Source organism: Corvus hawaiiensis, chromosome 1, assembly GCF_020740725.1.
Source record: "Corvus hawaiiensis isolate bCorHaw1 chromosome 1, bCorHaw1.pri.cur, whole genome shotgun sequence".
In the NCBI taxonomy this organism is placed as follows: domain Eukaryota; kingdom Metazoa; phylum Chordata; class Aves; order Passeriformes; family Corvidae; genus Corvus; species Corvus hawaiiensis.
In genome coordinates, this window is record NC_063213.1 from 5,077,064 (window position 1) to 5,099,939 (window position 22,876).

Below are 22,876 nucleotides of genomic sequence, written 5' to 3' on the forward strand. Positions count from 1 at the left end.
GTCCCCTCCCAGGCCCTGCTGCTCCTGCGTTGTCCCCGTCCAGCTCCCGATGCTCCTGCAGTGTGTTCGTCCCGCTTAGCTTCGTTCCGAGTGGCAGCAAAAAGCTTACGTTGAAATAGAAAGGGCCCACTCGAATAAACAAAATCAGCGGTTTCAGCTGTCAGTAATAATCAGACGGTCTTTTATCAGTAGTTTTGTGCTTCATTAATAGTAGCCAGAACTTCCTCTGTGTGGGACGGACAGTGTGGCTCTCCTGTCAAATAAGAAGTAGGGATGTTGGTTAGAGTGTCGTGCTGGTTACTCTAAGGTTGTGGGTTTGATCCCCGTATGGGGCATTTTCTTAAAAGTTGGACTTAATCATCCTTGAGGATCCCTTCTAATTCAGGATTTTTTGTATCTCCTGTATCTTCTGGGTGAAGAGCTGTATGAAGTTGTGTGCAGAACTCTTGTTGTTAGCACACGTTTTTGTTACACTGGTTACTTCCTTGTGGCAGAACAGTAAAGGTGCTAGTAGTTAATTAGTGAAAAAAGAATACTGTGAGAGATAACATGTAAAGGGTTAAGGATGAAACAATGCATTCAGATATTCCTATTGTTCAATGCTGGCTGCAAGGCTAAGTAGAAGATAAGGATATTTATTAATTCTGCTGATTTAAACTTTGCTTCTTTTGATACAGATCACTTTTTCTAGCAGTGCAGAATGCAGAGTGCCCTCATTGCAATTGCAAATGGAGGGTATGGTTGTGAAATGAGACCTGCCTTGGCCAAAGTCCTTCCTCAACTGCAGTGTTTCACAGAATCATCGAATGGTTTGGGTTGGAAAAGACCTTGAAGCTCATTCAGTTTCAGTCTCCTGCCATGGGCAGGGACACCTTCCACTGTCCCAGGTTGCTCCAAGCCCTGTCCAACCTGGCCTTGGCACTTCTAAGGATGGGGCAGCCACAGCTTCTCTGGGCAACTGCCAGTGCCTCACCACCCTCACAGTGAAGAATTGCTTACTAATATCTGAACTGTCATCCAGGATTTACTGGTTAGATTAAGAAAATTTAAGACAAAATTAAGCTGCAATAATAATTTCTCTCCTTTAACCCAGAAGCAAGAGTTGCAGTTACAGACACACACCACTTCCACAGAACCACTGCAAGGACTGGGCTCATTGTACATTGTTTTATGAATGTATTTTTGTGGCTTTTACAGCAGATTTTGGACATGATGGAGTCTAAAACACTGGGTTGTATTACGTGAATACCTTGCTTATGCAGACGTAGAATATGATATCTCAGGAGATTTTAGTCACACAAAACATTTAAATTGGCTTTTAGATCACCAAGTTTCACATCCCATAAAGCACAGCCTAAATACAGTAATTTCAAACAGTTGCATCTGAGTCATGCCCATAAATTATATACAGCCTACAATGCTTTTGTTTTCAAGCTATGTAGAATCTACCATGTCCTTTGGGAATTTTTTCAGTGATTATGTGATCTTAAAATGCATGTCTGTTTCTTGAATTTATGTAGCTCTTATCCCAAGTAGAGAACCTATTACTGCTTTTCCTGGAGGATTAGAGAGGCCTTTCTTTATGCAAAACATTTTCTTCTTGTAGTTGTATAATTATGTCTTTTAAAAATGGGGTTGGAAGTGATGTCCTAAAACCAATTAGTTAATTTATCCCAAAACAGCATGAACTCTACTGATGTAATTCCTGGAGATATCTGTTTTGTCCCTAACTGCAACAGATGGTGATTCCAAAACCTTCATCTCCAACATATTCTACTGCTTCACTGTTCTCACTGCCAAAAAAGGTTTCTCTTGTGCTTCATCTGAATTTTCTGAGCTGCAGTCTCAGCCTGTTACTTCTTGTTTCACTCCCCGTGGACATGAAGATGAGTTTGTTCCACATTTCTTCTTAACTATTTGTTGTGCTGTTGTGTTTCCTTCCATCTTCTCTCCACTGGATAAAATCATACTTCTCAGGCTCCAAATCATTCTTACAGTGTATTTCTAATAGCTTTTAACATTTTATTTTAATTCTGCGACTGCTAAGCCTCACGAGAGAGAATGCAGCAGCACACAGAGGAAGCTGGGAAACCCCTCAGCAATCTAGAAGTTACTATTATTAAGAAAATATAATCTTTATGGTCTTACTTATTGTGATGTTCATTCGCTCAATGCTTACATTCTGGGCATTTCCATTCTTCCTTCTCTCCTTATCTCAACATCCTGGCTTCACTCCTGAGACTTATTTGGTTCTCCACCACTTCCTTTTTGGCTCAGCAGCAGTTTGCTCACTGCAGTGTTCTCAGAAATTCACGATCTAGCCTAAGATCAGATCTTCGTGGAAATTGAAAAATAATCCCTTGACTCATATAAACATTATATTCTTTCTCTTCCAAAACCTAAAGCAAACAGCTAATATTATAGACTAGCTCATCTTACCACTTTCCTACTAGGAAATGACACAAACATGATGAAAGGCTGGAACGTTTCCTGCATAACAAAGAAAACCTTACCTACCATGTTTCTTTTCTCTAATACTGCCTTTAGTTCAGGCTTGATAAACATACACACAGAAACCAGAAAATGATCCCTGTTATGATACTCATGTTTTCAGCAGCCCTCAGTAAATGTGATCTTTGTTGGACCAGGCAATCTCCAGAGATCTCTTCTGACCACAATGGTTCTGTGATACAAAGGGATCACTGTACTTTTTTTTCACCTTAAATTAATGACCTGTTGATCTGACAGGTTGAACAAACACTGCATTATATACATTAATAGCAGCCACAATCCACTAAAAGTTCTTTGATGCATAACATAAAAAAAAAGAGGAAACCACGTTTTTAAATGGCATAGAAATGTAAAAAGCAAAGGTTCTTTGTTTATAAGCAAAGTCAATTTCAAATCAAATGTGCAAAAGATGCTGACTGCTCTTAAAGACAATATTGTCTTTATTAAATGAATAATCCATTGCTGATTATGGATAATGATATGATGGCTGGGGTTTAAGAATGAAATTATTTCATTTTATCAAAGACTAACACAAAACTAATACCAGAATTTCAATACCTCTAAGACAAGACAATAAATCACTTAAGTGTATGCATGAAAATGACTGTGTTAGGAGAAGTCATCAACTTCTTAATGGACTAATGCATACTGAAATGTAGTCAGGCACTTTGCTCAGTATTTACAGAGAGAACTTCTCACTGCCTCATTCTTCTCCAACGCAGAATCCAATAAAACTCCATACTTTGTGCATGACAGCATCTGAAACACTTCAACAATTACCATTAGCCTGAAGCCAGCACATGACTAAACTGAACAAAACAAGCTTTCATCTTATATTTGAAAAAAAACCAAAACATTAAACACATTTCACATTTGTCTTAAATCACACACTTCCCACTGCTGTAACGAATGCTTCCCAGTGTAAGTAACAATCAGTTTCACGACACCTGAATGTACATAAGTCTATGGGACCTGATGAGATGCACCCCAAAGCCCTGAGAGATTTGTCTGATGTAGTTGCCAGGCCTCTCTCCATGGTATTTGAAATGTCCTAGCAGGCAGGTGAAGTCCCAGCTAACTGGGAAAAAGGAAACATTTTGTGCCCATCTTTAAAGAGGGTACAAAGGAGGCCCCTGGAAGCTCCCACCCTGTCAGCCGTCCCGCTGTGCCTGGGAAGATCACAGAACAGATCCTCCGAGAAGCTGTGCTGAGGCACACGGACAGCAGAGAGGTGATGCAGGAAAGTCAGCACGGCTTCACCAAGGACAAGTCCTGCCTGACCATCCCAGTGGCTTTCTGTGATGGAGTGACCACATTAGTGGACAAGGGAAGGGCTCTGGATGTCATTTCTGTAAAGCCCTTAACGTGGTCTCCCACAGCATCCTTCTCTCTGAACAGGAGAGTGATGGATTCAGTGAGTGGATTGTTTGGTAAATGAGTAATTGTTGTGATTTCACCCCAGCCAACAGCCAAGCCCCTCAGAGCCACTCGTTCACTCCCCCACCAGCGGGGAGCCTACAAGAAAGATGGAGAGAGTAATTACAAGTACAGAAATTCCTGTCACATGTAGTGACAGGAAAAGGGATGACAAGGGGGAATGGCTTCAGACTGAAAGAGAGCAAATTTAGATTAGGTACTAGGAATAAATTCTTCCTTGTGAAGGTGGTGAAACACTCACACAGGTTGCTCAGAGGAGCTGTGGAAGCCTCATCCCTGGAAGTGTTCAAGGCCAGGTTAGATGGGGCCCTGGATGACCTGCCCATAGGAGGGCACTGAAACTAGATGATTTCTAAGGTGCCTTCCAACCCAAACTGTTCTATAATTCTATGGCTTCTTTGTTTTTAATTTGTTAAGCTGTTTGCTTTTACATAGATTTTTATGAGTCGCATTCTTGACATGTTGAAGTTTAGACTTTAATCTTTCAGGGAGGTAAAGTAAGAAATAGGTGTGAAACCAAATACATCAACCTTTGCTAGGGCTCTTGCATTTTCCTTTCATGGTTGTGTTTGGGGCCATGCAATAAGAGGTGAGACTTCATAAACTGTGTTAACGAGACTGCATCAGAAGTGCTGGAAATCTTTCAGAGATTGTAACAGCAGTATTTTGCTCTTAGCATCTTACTCTGGAGAAATGTAAAATGCTTCAAAAAATAGTAATACTGTTTTTCAGAACACTAAGAAGAAACAGATGGAATAACTTGAACTTAAGACACTGAGATAATTTTCAGGCTTCTTCAGTGTGCATTAGGTCATTAGGCAGAAAGCTACTTTGTGTAACAATGTGTTTAATGTGAACTTACCATAAAAGCTATTTCCTGTCGTTCTGTAAAGTCAATTAGCTATTTACCAAATACCAAATTTCATGTCTGTCGATTTCTTACTTCATTGTGCAGCATGAAAAAAGGGAAATGGCAATCATGCACATTATTGTCTTGATAAATACAGCATGTACTTTACACTGTTAGATTATTTTCTAAGAGAGATTGAGTTGCTCCTTTTGTTTATCTCATGGTTAATTTGCCAAAGCCCCTTATTTTTTCTGGAATCATGCCTTTGGAGATTTTTTATATTACTTTCTCTGTGTGCTGCTTCTGGTTTTACTGTATATGTAATATTTAGTTAATCTGTGTTCCAAGTGTAACAAAGCAGATGTATTTCTGTATTTTCTTACCTTTTTTTTTTTTTTTGCCTGATGTCCCTTATTGTTTTTGTTCTCGTTCCAGGGTTATGATATTTTATAAGGCATTCCTGGAATCTCATCTAGGAGTTGATATTAGTCACCCTCAAAATTAAGGGGAATCTTGAAGCTTCTGGCCAGCAGCTTCATTAGTTCAGCCCACGAAGGATGCATTTGAGTTTGCACTGTAATAAATGTGTGTGCATTACTTAGAGATCACTCTTAATGTGATATTCCAGAGGTTATAGTGCTTCCCAAATTGTGGGCTCTGCACTCCCTGTATGCCAGTTTAGGTTACAGACAGGAAGGACAATTGCAAATTCTCTGAAGTTGCAGCCTCAGTAAACAGAAATCTCTGCAAATAGTTTTCATTTCAATTGTCTCCAATACAAATCCTTGAATTACCAAGGAGTATGAAATTTTATTGCTGAGCAGTGAAGTACCTTTTTAACATAAATTTGTAAGAAACATCATTTATGAGCTGTTAGCATCAGAGTTAGCAACTGCTGCACAGCTCCAGATCTGTTATAATAAATCATTGCCCTCTGAAAATCTGCTCTGAATTCCTTGTGCACATCTGTACATAAAGCAAGGTGGGGATGCAAAATCAAAGGTCAACTGTGATCAGACAGCAATTATTTTGAGTATTTGAGAAGGCCACAGGTGTTTGCAAGTTTTTTCGGTACAAAATTATCCATCCTGTTAAATACTTGTGCCATTTTATTGGTCTACATTTGGCTAGTTTTAACTTCAGCTTGAAGAACCATCCAGTATTAAAGGTCTCATTCATCTGCAAGTCTTTATGATTTTCTGTTGAGAAATTCTGTCTGTCATGCAATCACTTGTGCAGGTTTACAACATCTAAACAGCTCCTCCTCATTAATGGAACTTTCTGATTTTAAAGTTGCTTGGAAAACTTTTTTCATTGCATGTTGTAAGGAAGCAAAAATAACAGCTGATTTCTGTTCATAACAGCTTTTTGCTATGATTATGATTTGTTTTTATTTTTATTATGCCCAAAAGAGATGACCTCTGTTTCTGTGGTGCAGCTATCTTTAACAAAACTCAAAATCTCTCTGTGCTCCCTCTGACATGATTTCCATTCCTTGCTCTCCAGGGTCTGAGACTTTGCTTTTAGGAGAGTATTTTGGTGTCTGTGTTCATACCTCTTTGCTGTTATGTGCACAGCTGAATTTCCTGTGTTTTGTGGGATTTTCAGTGTGAACTGTGGTTTGCATTTGCTGGTTCTAATGGAGGATCATTGGCCTCGCCATGTTTGTCTCAGACTCACTTGTGGTTGGTGCTGGCTAATGGACGGTGAACGATAACCATAAACTCTGTAATTAACAGTTGTGATTTGTCTCTGTGAGAATCTTGACCTAAATTAAAACACTCAAAAAGATACTTTATATCAAATGCAACAGCATTCTTTGTCAGTGGATGACACGATCTAGTTATGGATTGTATGATCTTATTTTGTAGGATCCATTTCTTGAAAATATGAAATATCTTTCTCAGGCTCAACTAATTTTCTTTCCAACTGTTATGGTCAAAGTTACTGGATGTTTGTAGCCTCTGAGTAAAGTGATGTTGATTTTTTCCCATTAAATTTCTGATAAATGTATTTATTTTGTCTCTGTAAAACACTTCTTTACTCAAAACTTTCTGTGCTTGTATGAATCATACATGAAGAGACTATTGAAGAGGTCATTGTGCAAATTGCAGGATTAGATTTACAGATACATCAACTGATGACAATGACTTATTTGTTTGAAATTCTTGTTCCATTCCCTCTTGTGTCCATCTGGGATCTTGTGTCCTGCTTGTAATTTTAGCCAGTTTGAGACATAGTATCTTAATAATACAGATGCATCTTGAAGGGGAATGTAGTGAAAAGGAGATTTTTGATGATCTTAATTTCAGATGTCTCACAGCAGGGGTTCCATGGTCAACGAATTATTGAGGGGAAGTCTCAGACAGGAAAAGGAGGTAAATCATGCTGAATTTGTTATATATATGTGAAATAGCTGTCTCATTCCTATAAATGGAAAAATAGGAAGAGAGACCTTGCATGAACCCTCCTCCCTCTGAGACAGAGGCATGGGTGGTGTGTCCGTTATCCCACTGAACAGGAGATTTCTGGGATTGTACCACAGAGCATTTCTCAGTAGGTGGAAGCTAGTGGAAGAGGTGGCTGGATAGAATCTGAGGATAAGAGGGTCATGCAGTGTGCATGAATTGTCAGGTGCCTTGATATCTTTAATGACTGCATTTCTGATCCGTAATTTAAAGCAGTAACTAATGTTTAGAGTTATGGCACAGTTACAAGGTACATTTAATTATGCAAAAATCTGGTTTTTTCAGCTCTTGACATCTGTACCCTCTTAGTCATTAAACTAATGGTGGTGTGCTAATGCTACCAACAAGAAATGTTTGTCTTGTGCTCTGGCAATAAAAAGGAAAAATAAAAGTGCTGTACTTTTCAGTTAGTGGAGGAAACAGAGCCATGTCAAGAGCATGGTGAATAAATAAACAGTAATTTCTATAATGAATTTAATTCTAGTAATTTATATAATGAACATTATCTTTTTGTTGTTAAACTTCAGCTTTTTTATTTCCTCCATTTTCCTCCTCCTATTTCCACAGGAATAATGAATGAAAATGGGAGGAAAACTGTGTCATTACTCTGAGGCTGGTTTTCTGCCCTCTCCCCGCTGTAAGAAACTGCCTTCCTAATGGGAGAAAGGAAATTTTCCACTGTAGCACGAGAAAAATAACTTGTCTAAGTGTTTTGTGGTTAGCTGCAAGTCCTAAACTGCTGGAGATAAAAAATCTTGTTCTCTGAGCTCTTGCTTTTTGGATATTAAATATTACAGTGTACGGAAGGAGTGCAATTCTTTTCGCTGTGTTGCGGTCTGTGTTTATCCCCTGTGCCGCATTTTTCACAGGGACAAATGGATGGAGAAGATACAGCAGAATAAATACATGCAGGTAGGGGTCTTTATTGCATTTAGTGGTATTAGCTGGTACAGGATTGTAAATGTAGCAATGCCATTACAGAGTGATGGTTGAGTGATCTTTAAAATTCTGCTCTCTTAATTGAACTTGTCTTGAGAACATAATCTTGCTTTCTAGCAAAATAACTTACACTGAACTTAAAATGACTTGTTGCTGCTTGCACCACAGAACACTTAGAGTTTTATTTCTTTTAAAAACATCTTGAGATGTACCTATCCAGAAAAATGTTTAATCACTGTTTGTTTCTTTGTGTGCATTAGTGCTGCCTGGCTTTTAAGAACAGCATAGTTGCTTCGGTAGAATTCTGCCAGCAAAACCCAGAGTAACTCTCTTATCATCAGGAAAGATGATAGGAAAGATTTGTGTTCTACTTAATAAAGAAAAAAATTATTTTAGACAGTAATGGGTTCTGTTGATGTAATTAAGAGGAAGAACTGTACTTAGCATTAGGGCTTACCATGATTGTGTGTGTGTTACTGTCCAATATCTGTTACTAGAAGGCTGTATGCATCACTTTTAAAAAAAATAAATATAAGTAATTTCAGATATGAGGATAAATGCTGTGATTTTCATTTTGCTCAAACAAGGTTTGTAAGTGTTAATGGAAGTTACGGCATAGTGTGCTACTGAATGTATTTTGGGTTCTGATCTTGTCTATAAAAGATAGTATATTTGAATTTCAGATTTTGTCTGTATGAGATCTAATGAACATACATCAGAGCCTGGGAATATTAAATGTAGAAATTAGGAATGAAAAATAGTAATATATACCCAAATTTCTAACCAAAAGCTTTTAATGAAAGGCAAATTTTGTGCCAATGTTTAATGCATGCCTGCATGGTTTAGAGCTTGGAATGAAATGTGAAACAGGAGACCTTTTGCTTTCTTACCATGTCACACATATATTTCCAAATGAACAAAAATCCATCTTTGCTTTTAATAAATGTAGCTATGATTTCAGCAGAAAGAAAATAATTGATTGATTTTTAGGTGATTATTCTTCAAAAGTATTGCCCAAGCACTTTTCCCTTTCTTCCAGTGTTGTTAATGAGAGCACAAAATTTCATTTACTGTTTTCAGAAAAGCAACCAAGCTCCTCCCTCCATCCCTCCCCCAGGCATCCCAGTACAAGAGAAAACTTTCTGCATGGGAGCTGGCTAGGGAGAAATGATGTTGTTGGGAATGGAAAGGTAAAGGTGAGAAAATCAAGACTTTCTGTACCCTTGGAGATAAAAGCCTGCCAACATTACCTTCAGAAATCTGTGTGAAGGCTTTTTTATTTTGAAGGGGATATTGTAAGTATTTTGGTTTTGCTAAATATTTGTACACTATGAGAAAATTCAATTGCTGATTATTTTCATTTAATTCTATGTCTATTTGATCAAAATATTTGGGAATGTATATATGTGTATGTCTATATATATAAAATATGTGCCCACATGTATTTAAGTATTAGATGTGGGTTTATTTTAGGTACAGGGAGCATCTACTTAAGAAAATCTGTCATTAATGTAGAACCACTATATTGATGTAAACATGTAGCTCTTCCTATGATTTACATGTGTCAGTAAAACATTTTACTGCACATTGATATATTTGTCATGTTATTTACTATTAATTATTGCCATATTAATTATTATCATATTAATTACTGACTGCTCTGTTTTGTTATATCACCTTATGCATAGTATTCATCAAATTGGCTGTAGTACTGCCTAATCTTAGTTACACTGAACTTGGCATACTGAAATTTCTTTAGCAACACAAATCTGGAATGTTTTTCTCACAACAAAGCTGGTGAGTGATTTTTTTTTCCAGGATGCTTCAGTAATGCACAGTCTAGCCCATTGCATATATTTCTGCTTTTGGAAGTAATGAGCATATGATATGATATGATATTGATGTTGTGAATAACTTTGTCTATTGCATGTGTTAAAAAATCAAACCAAACAGCACCAAAAAAAATCCCCAAAAAACCACCAAAACAGAAAAACCAAAAAAACCCCAACCTGAAAAACTGCACTGCTAGATATTTATCCAACCCATCCAAACACAAAACTTTTCCTTGGAATGGGGTGATGAGTGAGAAGTGGAGAGTGGGGGACAAAGTGCTGGCCTTGTATTTAAGAAACAGCAGTAGTCCTCTAAAATGTCCAAGTTGGATTTTACTAAGGACTTAAATCTGTTAGATCTGTTCACCATCACTGGCAGTTAAATAGAAGAAAATGGTGATCAGAAACAGAAATTTTTTTCTGCTTATTGAAACTGAATAGGTGATAGCAGAAGCTTTTGGCAAGGTACAGAACAGAAAAGAGAGAATTCCTGTCCTGTTTCATAACGTGTTGCTGTGAGCTGCTTTCTCTTTTTTTTTTCTTATTTCAGGTGAAGAGGTGAACACATCTTTATTCTTTATTCCCATGTGAAAGAATATACTAAATGCACACTAAAACAAAACTAACAGTTAGTTTACCATTTATTTTTTCGAGATCCAGGTGGTCACAGGAAATATCAGTGGGTGGCCCTTGACAAAGGTGTTGATAGAAGTAATTTGGGACTCAGAATTGGTTATAATCCATGCTAAAACTAGATTGAAACACAAATAAGGACGTTTTTATATTTATGTTCCTACTAGTCTTCCTATTTTGAGAAACTTCTCATAACTGCCCCTTACTGACTTTGATAGTATTTTACCGAGCAGTTTTATCAGTTTCAATTCTACTTTTGTGGATTGTTGGGTAAGTTACGGTCAATAGTTTGATGGCTATTATGTCGCTGCATTTTAAAGGACCTCTGTGCTTTTAGGGTTCTGAAAAGAGTTCTGAAATTCACACAAAGGGAGACAAATCAATGAGTTGTGTATAAGGCTTGAATTGGTATTTTGTTTTTCAATCTAAAAGTCTAAATTTGTTAGTTATCCTCTCTAGTGATTAGTCACTACCCCAGCAAGCATTTTGTAATCCATTTCTCTCTAAAAGTCTAAATTTGTTAGTTATCCTCTCTAGTGATTAGTCACTACCCCAGCAAGCATTTTGTAATCCATGTCTCTGAAACATTGCATTAATACACTCATTTTTGGCAGTTCTAGAAAATTGTCTGAAAACCCTTTGTCTTAAGAAATTTTAGTAGCAAATTGTACTTTAGCAGTTCCCAGTGCCTATTTTACTTAAAGAATCGTCGTTCATCCCTTTCTAGTACTTTACACATCATTTGTTCAGTAAATTTCATCAGTATATCTGGAATTCCTTGGGTTTTGACATAAAAATATTTTGTGCCATTTTCGCAGTACCCTTAAGCCAGCAAGACTAACCTCAAACAATGCCTAGCTTTGTACACTGAATGCAGTTCTCTCAAGATGAGAAAATGAAGTCATTCCCACTTTAATATAAAATAAAAAGTTGAATTTTAAGATGTGTTTATGTATCCTTGATCCTGTAGAAAGCGGTACTTTAGTAACTGAAGGTACCAGGGCATTTGTATCTGATATTGATGGACTGGTCTCTACTACAGGACCAGAGATATGAAAACCTGTTCAACTCTTAATTGAGTTTAAATGCAAATTTCTTTCATGTGCTGCACTGGAAATTAACAGATCTGAACTGTAGCCTTGCATCTGTCTCAGCAGCATATTGACATAGTACGTATTGACATACAATTTCTTTGCACTAACTTGTAGTTACACACCCAAGTTTGTTCTGTCAGGTTCTAGAAAAAGTCTCGTGCTTAGGCTACTTCTAAGAAAACTTGTTCTGTATCTTCCCTCCCAAATTGGTTACTGGGGAAACTTCTGTGTCCCATCAAAAATTGAAATTATTTCTAAGGGTAACACTTTACCTCAGTGTCTTGCCTTGAACATTCAGCTAATTCAGCAGTATATGATGTGGTGGTTGAGTTTAGCTGAGCTTCAGGAATTCCAAGTAGTCACTCTGTCTTTTTAATATAATTTTAGTCCTTTGTATCAGAAGAATTTTTCAGTCAAATCTTCTTAGCTTCCTTTTTCCTAACCTGAGTCACAATCTATAAATACTTGGCAGTTTATCAAAGGGGAAGAAGTCTGGTGTTCCATGTGAGCACAGGTATGTTTCTGGTAGGGGTCTGCTGAAGAAATCTTCTCATGAATGTCCATGAATATTTGTCTTATTATGACTTCTGGTCACAGTTGCTGAAGGGAATGTGTTGCATCTTTTTGCTCTTGATCACTGCTTTTGTCAGATTCTTTTTTTTTTAAATTCAGCTCTGAAACCCTTAGTACTAAAATGGTGTTTGTATTTGCTAAAACCATTTCTTCTGCTTCATTTCAGTCGTCGTAGTTCCCTAAATGCTGAGTTTCTCTGTTGTCCTTAAAACTGCTTTGAAGATAAAATTGACCTTCTTAGAATTATTAAAAATGGAAAAAAAATAACATCTTGATTTTCAATTTATCTTTTGAGCTTTCAATTGGAAATGGGTCTGTGTGGTTTGGCTAAGTAACAGTTCTTTGGTTATATACTTCCATTTTGTTACCATGGTAAATTCTGATCTCTGAGTTGCGGTTCCTGATCCGATCTGAACATGCTTGGGAAGTCCCAGAGGAGGAAAAAGAAACCCTCCTGAGTTCGATAAACCCCAACAAAATCATTGCATAATCATTCTTGCTTGCATATTCTTTTTAAATAAATATATCTGCATCTAAAGAAGAGAGCTGTAATTACAAGAGAGTATTGATTCTCTAACATAGTCCACATGTGAGCTCAGAAAAAGAAGTAGCACAGCCTGGACCTCAGCAATCAAAAATGCAGACTGTCTTAAAGACTTGGCTGTGACCAAAAGTGTTTATTAAATGGGAGTAATCAGTTTTGAAATGAGGCACAAAGGACAAATCCTCCTGTAATGCGTCAAAGTTTTCTTCATCTTCTGTGGATGAAAACTGATGTCCTGTAAATTGCTGTCATCTACAGCAGTGTGGTAAATTCAGGCATTAGTAACTGAATGCTTACAGGGATTTGCCTTCAGTCACCTCAGTGCATCTCATTGCCACCCTTCCCCTTTGTCAGGGTTTTAAGCCTCAAGTAGAATAAATGAAAATGCAACTGGACACAGCCTTGAGCTGAATTCAGTGTTGGCCTTGCACAGTGGAGGGGATGGAGCTGATGAGCCTTAGAGATGGGACATGTGGAACTAAATTCTGTTTTCAGGAAGTACAGAGGAACAGTAACTGAGGTGCAAGGCTGCTGATACTTTAATCTTCAGTGAGAAACAATTAGATGATTGTCAGGGTTCTGACAGAGATGTGATTTTGACGCTTCCAAGCTGGAAAGGCAAAGGAAAAAAGTATCTTTTCTGTAACCTGAATTGCAGAGGGTAGATCCAGATTCAGTAGTTGATCTTTATTGTGTTTGTTTTCCATTACTCTTTTTCTAAATCAATGTGCTTCTAGATGGTTTTACTTTATATCCTGGGTGCCTCAAACATAGCAGGACCAGCTGGTCAGAAGAGATGATTGTCCTGCTGTGTTCAGTGTTGGTGTGGCCTCACCTGGAGCACTGTGGGCAGTTTTGGGTCCTGCAATTTAGGAAGGATGAGAAGGTCCTTGAGTGTATCCAGAGGAGGGCAACAAAGCTGGTGAAAGGGCTGCAAGGAATGCCCTGAGAGGAGCTGTTGAGGGCTTTGGGCTTGTCTGTTTTGGGGAAAAGGAGGCTGAGGGGCGACCTCATTGCTCTCTACAGCTTCCTGAGGAGAATAAGGTGCTGAGCTCTTTTCCCTGGAATCCAGTGGCAGGACATGTGGGAATGGTCCAAAGCCACACTGCAGGGGGTGTACATGGAACATGAGGAAGCGTTTCTTTGCCAAAAGGGTGCTCAAACAGTGGAACAGGCTTCCTGGAGGGATGGTTGATGCCCCAGGCTTGTCAGTGTTTAAGAGGCATTTGGGCAGTGCCCAAGGCCTTAAAATGGCCAACCCTGGTCAGGCAGCTGGGCTGGATGGTCACTGTAGATTCTTTTCAATTGAAATAGTCTATTCTTATTCTACTCTATTTTAGTCTATTTTGATACGGAGTTTCGGAGAAGTAAAAAATCGTTAATAGATATTAAAGCTGGGTGTTATTTCTGGTATTTTCTAATTGTCAAGAGCTTTCTTTCTTAAGTTACCTCTAGCACTGGAAACAAACAGAAGGAAAAATGGATCCCTTGTTTTGGCCATCAGAAACTAACAGCTTCCGACGTTTCACCCCCGAGTCCTTGGCAGCAATTGAGGAAAGGATTGCCAACAAAAAAAAAGAGCAAGTCAAAGTTAAAGGAAAGGATAAGGACCAAGGAGTTGAAGAAGATAAACTTACTCCTCAACTTGATCTGAAAATCTGCAAAAAGCTGCCTTCTCTGTATGGGGACATTCCTGCAGATCTTGTTGGGGAACCCCTGGAGGATTTTGATCCATACTACAGTGATCACAAGGTTAAAGCTTCCCAAATTTTTTATTTTTGCCTGCTGAACTCTTAAGGGATAGTAAAAGCTCTATTTAGGAGATGCTGGCATTTAATGATTCTGTAGATAGACCTTTGAACTTTACTGACAGCTTTTGGGGGGAGTGCTAAGGTATGCTCTGTATTATAGAATGAAGACGTATTTTAAGTTCCAGTCAAGAATCAAAATTAGTTATGAAAACATGATATGTGATTGGTGCACTTTAATAGTAAATATATTCTGGGATAAGTGATGCTTTGTTTTCCAGAGCAGTTTCTCTGATGCCTATGGGGCTGAACTCCCTGTTGTATAAACAGTGCCTGTTCAACAGTAGATCATGCTGGAATGGCAGATGCTTTCACTGAATTACAAATATTATACAAATTAAGGGAGGCACATTTGAGATATTTCCAGTACTCTGTGTAGCAAATCCATGTATTTTCATTGTCTTAATTTTCTGTAACTTTATGTCTCACTGGCTTTTTTTATTGTGCCATATTTATATTGCACATACTCCATGCTATTCCAAAGTGGTTGGTGATGCTGACTATAGCAGTGTATAAAGTAAGTAAATACTTAAATTTAATGATTGCTACTGTCAAGGAGGACTTGCTCTGAAGAGCAGAAGGTTCCATCCAGTCCCAGTTCCTGTTTTAATGTATACCACAAGGTGTTGGAGTATAGTAATTTTATCAGAAAACATGCTTTAGACTTTGATTTTCCAGATATTCTTTTCTCAAAGTAATCAAAGTGATACTTTGAAGATGTAGAGAAACTAAGGTTGATTGAGTTGAAGAAATTTATATTGAAGTTAGGAATAGTGTTTAGTGTTAGGAATAGTGAATTAGTGATTTTCCTTCAAGAGATTTCATTTTTCCTGTATGGAAAAAGTGCTGAGCTGCATGGACCTTAAGGTAGCTTAGAGGCAATATACAGTGTTACTTGACAATGTAGAGATATTTCAAAATTAAAATTTTTGCTTTAACTGTCCAGGATTTTGGCAGGGCTACACAATGTGTATTTTGTAAATAATCTCTTGTAGCCTGTAAGACTGTCCAAGAGTAAGGTATTAAGACCATTTTTACAGTGCCAGAGTAGTAATTTAATTAATTTGACTAAGTGAATATGATTACTTGCTCTTCATATTCATTCCCATTATGGCTTCTTCCTCTCAGGCAATAAAGAACTTCTACAGAGCTGCTGTCTTTCCTTCAAAATGTGTATAATCACAGCTCCAAGTAAGAATAAAGGAAAGCTGTACTCCTAACTGTAGTTAGATATAGCTCTAGATGCAGACTTGAAAAACTGAACATTAACTTTTTGCAGAAATTTGTAATTCATTTAAATGTTTCATATACTCTGAATCCTTTTTTTTATAGACTTTTATGGTGATAAATGAAAGGAGGACAATTTTCCGGTTTACTGCCACACCTGCCTTGTTTATATTTGATCCTTTTAATCCAGTCAGAAAAGCAGCAATTAAAATTCTGGTCCATTCATATCCTTTCACTGGTTTCCCTGATTTGAATCTTAAAATATTCTGTGCCATTTTCTGTCATTCTGTTCCTCTGTTTCTGCTTTTTCTGATTTTATTTGGAATTATTAATTAGTGGAAATAGGTCTTTTTAGGTGAACATGTGCCTGAACATGTTAAACATATTATGTCCCACTAGTGTCCTAACTTCCAAAACTGTCTCCACATGCAGATAATTCATTTTTATATTTAAAATATGAATTTTACCCAGCTAGGAAGGTTTGATCTTGCTGGGATTCTTAGGATGGTCCTGTGCAGGGATGGGAATTGGATTTCAGTGATCCTTCTTGGTCCCTTCCAACTCAGGATATTTTGTAATTCTGCTATAAGTTTCTTTGGAAAACACATGAAAAGTTCAGAGCATATTCAAATGAAAAGTAATTATTTGAATGCTTGTGTGGTTTTTGTGTGTGGAAATCAGCAACTTTTATGAACTTCATTTTTTATAATGTAGCAGATTTTCCTTAACTTACTATTCACATTTTTTGTTGGCATTATTACATGTACTGTGTTACTCAATTGTATGGCTATGACTGTCCCTAAGCTTCTTGAACAAGCCTACTGGACTGAGTGAGTACCTCAGGGGCCATTTGTTCACTATTTTTCCAACGATACTAACATGCAGGCCTGAAAACTTTAAATAATGTGGTGATCTGATTCTGGGGCTTGAAAATTCTCAGATAGACCTCTGAGGAAGACTGAGGATTGTTATTATATCACAGAGTCTTTTGTGGAGCCTCAGTGCCTTTTCTTAGAGGCTCTCACCATATGCCCTTTTTTCTGTGTTGCCTAATTTTGCCATCTGGTGTAACATAGGAGGTTGGCCCATTTTTCCTTTTGAGGATTAAATCTCTTAGAGAGACTGTGCAGCAGGCTTTTAACTTAATATCTCTCATTCTACAGCAATAACCTGAATTTCTATTATAGCTGCTTCATGCAAAAGCTATAAAGGAATTAATATTCATTCTGTTCTTTCCTCCTGTTTCCTGGTAACTCTCCTAAGTCAGTTGTTCCCACGAGGAAACCATTTATTTGTAATGTCTTGCTTCCTTTTGTACTTGTGCGCTGTATCCAGTGTAACTTGAGTTAATGTTCCAGAATTAAATCTGGAAAATGTGCCTGGAGCCTCAGAAGTTCTGTAATTTAAATTCCTTTTATTTTGGGGTAAGCATGGTGATAACTTAATTTTCTGTAGGATTTCTTTCAGTTGCACTGTATTTGTCAGAATAAGTATATAAAATGTGCAAACTTTACAGGCTGAAATAAATCTTTGCTATTATCTTTCTGCCAGAATGATGAGGCTTTGAAATTTTCCAGCCTGCTTTAGAACATAAACACAGTCTTAAAAATGTTTCCTAAGGAAATGTGAGCTATCCTTCGTCCAGAAATAGCATCATATGCTCATGTGAATGTTTGTGTTTGTAGATTTACGTGGAAAATTTACTAAACTTCAGGAAGACATCTTGTCCCCATGATGCTTCTGAAAGTAATGCAACCTGTCCTATTTTGCATCACATTTTCTACCTTTATCTCCATGCAGGGACTAAATCAGAAAAAAGATAGAAATGTGCCTGAATGTGTATCAGTCTCAATAATATTTTTATTTCTGTACCTTTAATATACACTTTCCTCCTCAGATATGTTTTCAATGCCATATATACTACTGAAATATTGATAAAAATAGTAGCGAGAGGATTTGTTTGGAATGAATTTACCTTTCTTCGAGACCCATGGAACTGCTTGGATTTTTCTATTACTATTGTGATGTAAGTAAAACTCAGTTGTTCTTTTACACTCAGGGGACAAAAACACAGAGGAAATACTGTTTGGTGTTGCTGAAATTCCTTGCAGTTGTCGGCATCCTCCCTGCTAAACTGTGCTTGAATCACAATTGCATGTCTGCAATGAGAAAAACAGACTTTAAAGTAAGGCCTAAATGAAAAGCTCGTGTTAGAACTGTGTGATTGTTCTCAGTTTAGTCCATATTTAAATTTTGTCAAGAGGCAATTGCATAGACAGCCCAAACCAAGCCTGCCTCTTTATGTTGTCTTAGTTGTACTCTGGGTCAGATGAAACTCATTCAAGAAGGACCCAAAATGGGTCAAAAGGTGTTGAATGACTTGGTGATAAATAACAGATGAAATCCCAGTGTCAAGTGTTGCTCAAGGAAGAACAGACCTTTCTTTACATGCAAATTAATGGGCTCTGGAATAGCTTTCACTTGTTGGGAAGATGATGTTGGAGTTTAAACAGTTTTGTAAAAGCACCACTCCAGCATGCAGTCATGGTCAGAGAAGGAGGTAGAAAATAGACATCGTGGGTAAGAAGTAAAGAAGAAGAACACACATTATTTCACTGTGTGGCCTGTATTTTAATTCAGGATTTTGTGTAGTTTTGCTCCTCACATGTCAAAACGTCAGAATTAAAACAGATGCAGTGAAGATGTATATCTGTAATTCCACATAACAAAAAACTAAATAGAGTAAAACTTGCATGAAAGAACAATTGCCGAGCAGGAACACAGCTGAAGTGTATGGCACAAAGCCAAAAAGAGAATAAATAATATATTTTTCCTACAATGAGAGCTAAAGGCACCAAATGAAGTTGTCAGGTGGCAGAATAAAAAAAGGGAGTAGTTTGTAACACTACATGTAGGTTTTTCCTCATTTGTAAATAATAGGTTATGTACACAGGTGTCAGCACACACACCTATGTGTAGATGAACAATTATTCTTATAGGTAATGATGAACTGCTTAGGAGCTTGAATATTGTTGATCATCAGCAACTATCACTACATAGTTACTGATAGTTACAACTATCACAAGACAATTCAACAAGTGCATGAAAAATTTCATTTGGGGTCCTTCTTCCCTAGCTGCACCTCTAATTAATTTGTGTTCAACTTAACGATATAGTACCTCCACCTGTTTGTTTCCATGTCTTACAGTACAACAAAGAAAACTATTTGGAAATGAGCTCGACTGCTAACTCAAGTGTAATTATTTAGTTATTACTGAGTTGTAACTGAGGTGCTTGAGAATTATTCAATCTTACAAACCAGGCAAAGCCAATGTGCTCTGATCTGCTGCTGACAAAGTCATGCTCTGAGGGGGAGGTTGCCTTTCCAACCATTGTCTTGAATTTTGTTATTGAGACTATTTATTTTATGGAATTCTGTTACCAGTTACAACCTTGTCATGAGATGGGGCACAATTCATGTCCTTTCTGACATGAGAGAAATCTTAGAAAATATGGGGTAACCTGTTAAAGTGCGATGCTTTAAAATACTGATTTTCTGAAATTTTCTAATTGTTGAAATGCTAAAAGTGAAACCAGGTGCAATACTCAAGTTGTCGCTGATTGTTAAATGTTAGAAAGACCTATGTGGTACAGAATAGACGTGTTATAAATCTGCTGTTGCTCAGCTTCCTTCTCCTGAAGTGTGTGTTTAGTTTTGAGATAGCTGCAACATATACTTTCATGAGAGAAGCCTCAGTGTGAGAGTGTGGTTATGACATTAAGGTTTTATATTTATTTGACATTTTGATGGATAAACTCTTCCAAAGTTAAAGCATCCAAATCCACACTAAGTAGGAGCTTACTGTATTTCTTTTCAGAGGCACTGCTCCAAAGCCCCATTACTTTATATCCATACCTAGAAATGGACTTAGAGTCCTAATTTTAGGTATATATCTTAGTAAATATTTGACCTATTTATTTTCTCCAGTGTATTCATTACTGCCTGCTCCATAAGGAAGTGCTTTGAAAAGCTCCATCTTTGTCATTCATTTCAGTGTGGGTTAATTTTCCAGGTACATTACTGCATTTCACAGAGTTGGCAACGTTTCAGTTCTTCGAACTTTCAGAGTACTGAGGACTTTGAAAGCTATTTCAGTAATACCAGGTAAGGAACAACACGTCTGTACAGGGTTGGTACATAGCTGATGGATAGGCCAGCTTAAACCACGACAACACCTTACTGATATTTGCTCTGCTTAACCAGGATGCAAATTCTAATTCCACTTCTGTTCTTTTCTTCCAGTTCTCTGGTCACTTTTTGTGACCCCAAGGAACCCCAAGGTGTGACTGGTTTGCACCCTCAGCAGCATCCTAACAATTTTTTAAATCATCTTTCCTTGAAATGGTTTTGACAAAGGCAAATTTATTTTCTGCATTTTTTTTATACTATCACTGGTGTTCATTTTTATTTAGCCCAGTGCCTTTATCTCTATAATTTGTCTCCCTGGAGCAGCCCACTGTATGCTGATATTTGAACCACCATATTTCTGGTTTCGTGTTCTACCTCATTAGCTTAACCTTCTCTGGTTTGTTTCCCAGAAAGCTGATTTCACAATTTGAGAGATTTTCATTCATTTCCTTACTGACCACAGCCACTGTCTGGATTGTGTGTAATACTTTCAACAGTATGTTGCATACGCCATCCAGATATTCAATATTTTTGTAAGTCGTGTCCTTAATTAGGATACCAAAGTATGATTTCAGAGTCCAGCTGCAAAAATTCACTTGAAAAATCTATAAATTACTATGTATCTCATGGTTGTTATAGATATTAACTTTACCATTTCCATGCAATTGCAAATAGATTTTTGATTTTGCTCTGGAATTATAGCAGGAATTAAACATTGAAGTTGTTTAATTTTAGTATCGAAGCCGCACATCAATACTTTTCCTTTGTCATTAACAAACTTGGAACTGTAGTGTCTTGTCATACAGGAACATCATTGCATTCCTTTTCTCACTTTCCATGTTCTTGGATCTTATTTTCCTAGGTCTGAAAGTCATCGTAAATTCACTTGTTGAGTCTGTTAAGAAACTCGGGGATGTGTTGATCCTGACTGTATTTTGCTTGAGTATATTTGCACTAATAGGCCTCCAGCTTTTTATGGGAAATTTAAAATCCAAATGTGTCCTCAATAAAACTCTGTACAATGATTCATTATGTAAGGATCCCAAGATATATGTACCAAATGATGAAGGTAAATGTTTTTCTTTTCTCCCTTTACATAATCTGTGTATCTTCCTATGTATGTCTTGATTTTTCACAGAGATGTTAAAATATAGTTTGCATGTATTCCTGCCAAGAAGGTTTGTCCTTCCATTTGCACAAATAGTAGTATGAAGTCTCTGGGAGAACTGAATTTGAGATTAGTGAATCTTGAATTTGGAGAAAGATCAGCAGTCTGTGGGGTAGAAGAGACTGAGTTTTCTATAAGCATTTTCTTTTTTATCTGTGCATTGGACAGGGATCCTAATTTTAGGGGTACTGCAGAGAGAATTATTTTTTCCATCACTTATTCTGTATTTCATGGATTTTGCCCACTTCTCATAGAGATTCTTTTTTTTGGCCAAAGATAAATAAAATCTTACATTGTTAGTTGTGCAGCAAATTGTTACTATATATTTTAAATTGTCAGACGGATCAGCTGAGAATCAGTCCCATATGCACTTCATTGGGAATGGATCTTTCACAGAGTTTTGATCCATCAGAGTGTTTATAATGTGAAGTAATGTTTGGTTTACTGTCAGAAAGTAGAAACTGACAACTTCTGATTTTATGATTCCTTGATTTTATTTTTTTTTATTAGAACTCTGCTACAGACAGAATGACTCTCCTGAAATACTGCTCTGTGGGTACAGTGTAAATCCCAAGTAAGTGAACAAAGCAGTTTTAGTACTTTCTTAATTTTTTCCTCCAGGTGTACTCTGGTTTTATTTTTGGTGTAAAGGAATGGTGATGATTTTTCAGGAGGAAGAAATGGGTTGGTGGGTGTGTTATTAAATTAAAAGCCAGATATTTCATACCAGAGAAAGAATGAAGTACAAGAATGCAGCCAATTTTATATGTACTCTGTTGCTAACCACTGGGAGTATAATGGTAAGGCAGAATGATATAAATGAGAAGGGGCACAGATCAGTAAAGACTTTTTAGACATTTATAAACTCTCCTCTCCTCATCTTGGTGAATTATCTAAAAGTAAAGGTATTTCCATTGTTCCCCTCTCTGTGTATTTGTTTGGACATATCCTACATCAGTGAGAGTTTTTGTCTAGTCCCAAACAAATGTTTCTGTCTAGTTTTTTTATTAGACAAATGGATTTCTGAGATGGTCAGATATCAATCAGCCCTTCTGGCAGGAATATTTTGGGGAATATGAAGCATAACTTCAGACAAACTGAGCAAATCTTTATTTGTTGCTGTGTATTGGATGCTTTCAGGTACAGTTGAATCTCCACATAAGTGTTGTTTAACATTTCTTTTGTGGTTAGTCATGAGTGTCCAGAAAACTACACCTGTGAGAAGATTGGGAATAATCCTGACTTTGGTTATACAAGTTTTGACCATTTTGGCTGGGCCTTCCTCTCTGTGTTCCGTCTGATGACCCAGGACAGCTGGGAGCGTCTCTACAGACAAGTGGGTACTTTGTTTACCTGCTGGAATGACTTCAGACGGGCAGTTCAGAGCTTTATGTCCACTAGAAAAATCTGTACTGGTTTTAACATTACTGACACCAATTTTATTTTAAAATCAATGTAAGTATTAAGGAAGTAGAGTCAAGTGACTGACAAGTAATGCCTTCTGCAAGTGATGTTGGATAGGAGCAGTCCTGCCATGAATGCTCATAGTTTTGTTGGAGAACACGCTTGGGTTAGTGGTTAAAAGCTAAATAAGAGTTAAATA

At 37.3% G+C, this 22,876-nt stretch overlaps 1 protein-coding gene across 1 annotated transcript in view; it reads left to right on the plus strand.

Moving 5' to 3' along the window:
* Positions 1-14,332: 14,332 nt before the first annotated feature.
* The window catches only part of LOC125333276 (sodium channel protein type 5 subunit alpha-like), a 34,942-nt gene continuing 26,398 nt past the window's right edge, over positions 14,333-22,876 (plus strand). The window contains 8 exon segments of the mRNA XM_048319146.1: positions 14,333-14,633; positions 16,022-16,140; positions 16,657-16,746; positions 17,814-17,942; positions 19,990-20,081; positions 20,968-21,174; positions 21,784-21,847; positions 22,465-22,609. Coding sequence (XP_048175103.1) covers positions 14,361-14,633; positions 16,022-16,140; positions 16,657-16,746; positions 17,814-17,942; positions 19,990-20,081; positions 20,968-21,174; positions 21,784-21,847; positions 22,465-22,609 — 1,119 coding nt within the window. The 5' untranslated portion in view covers positions 14,333-14,360.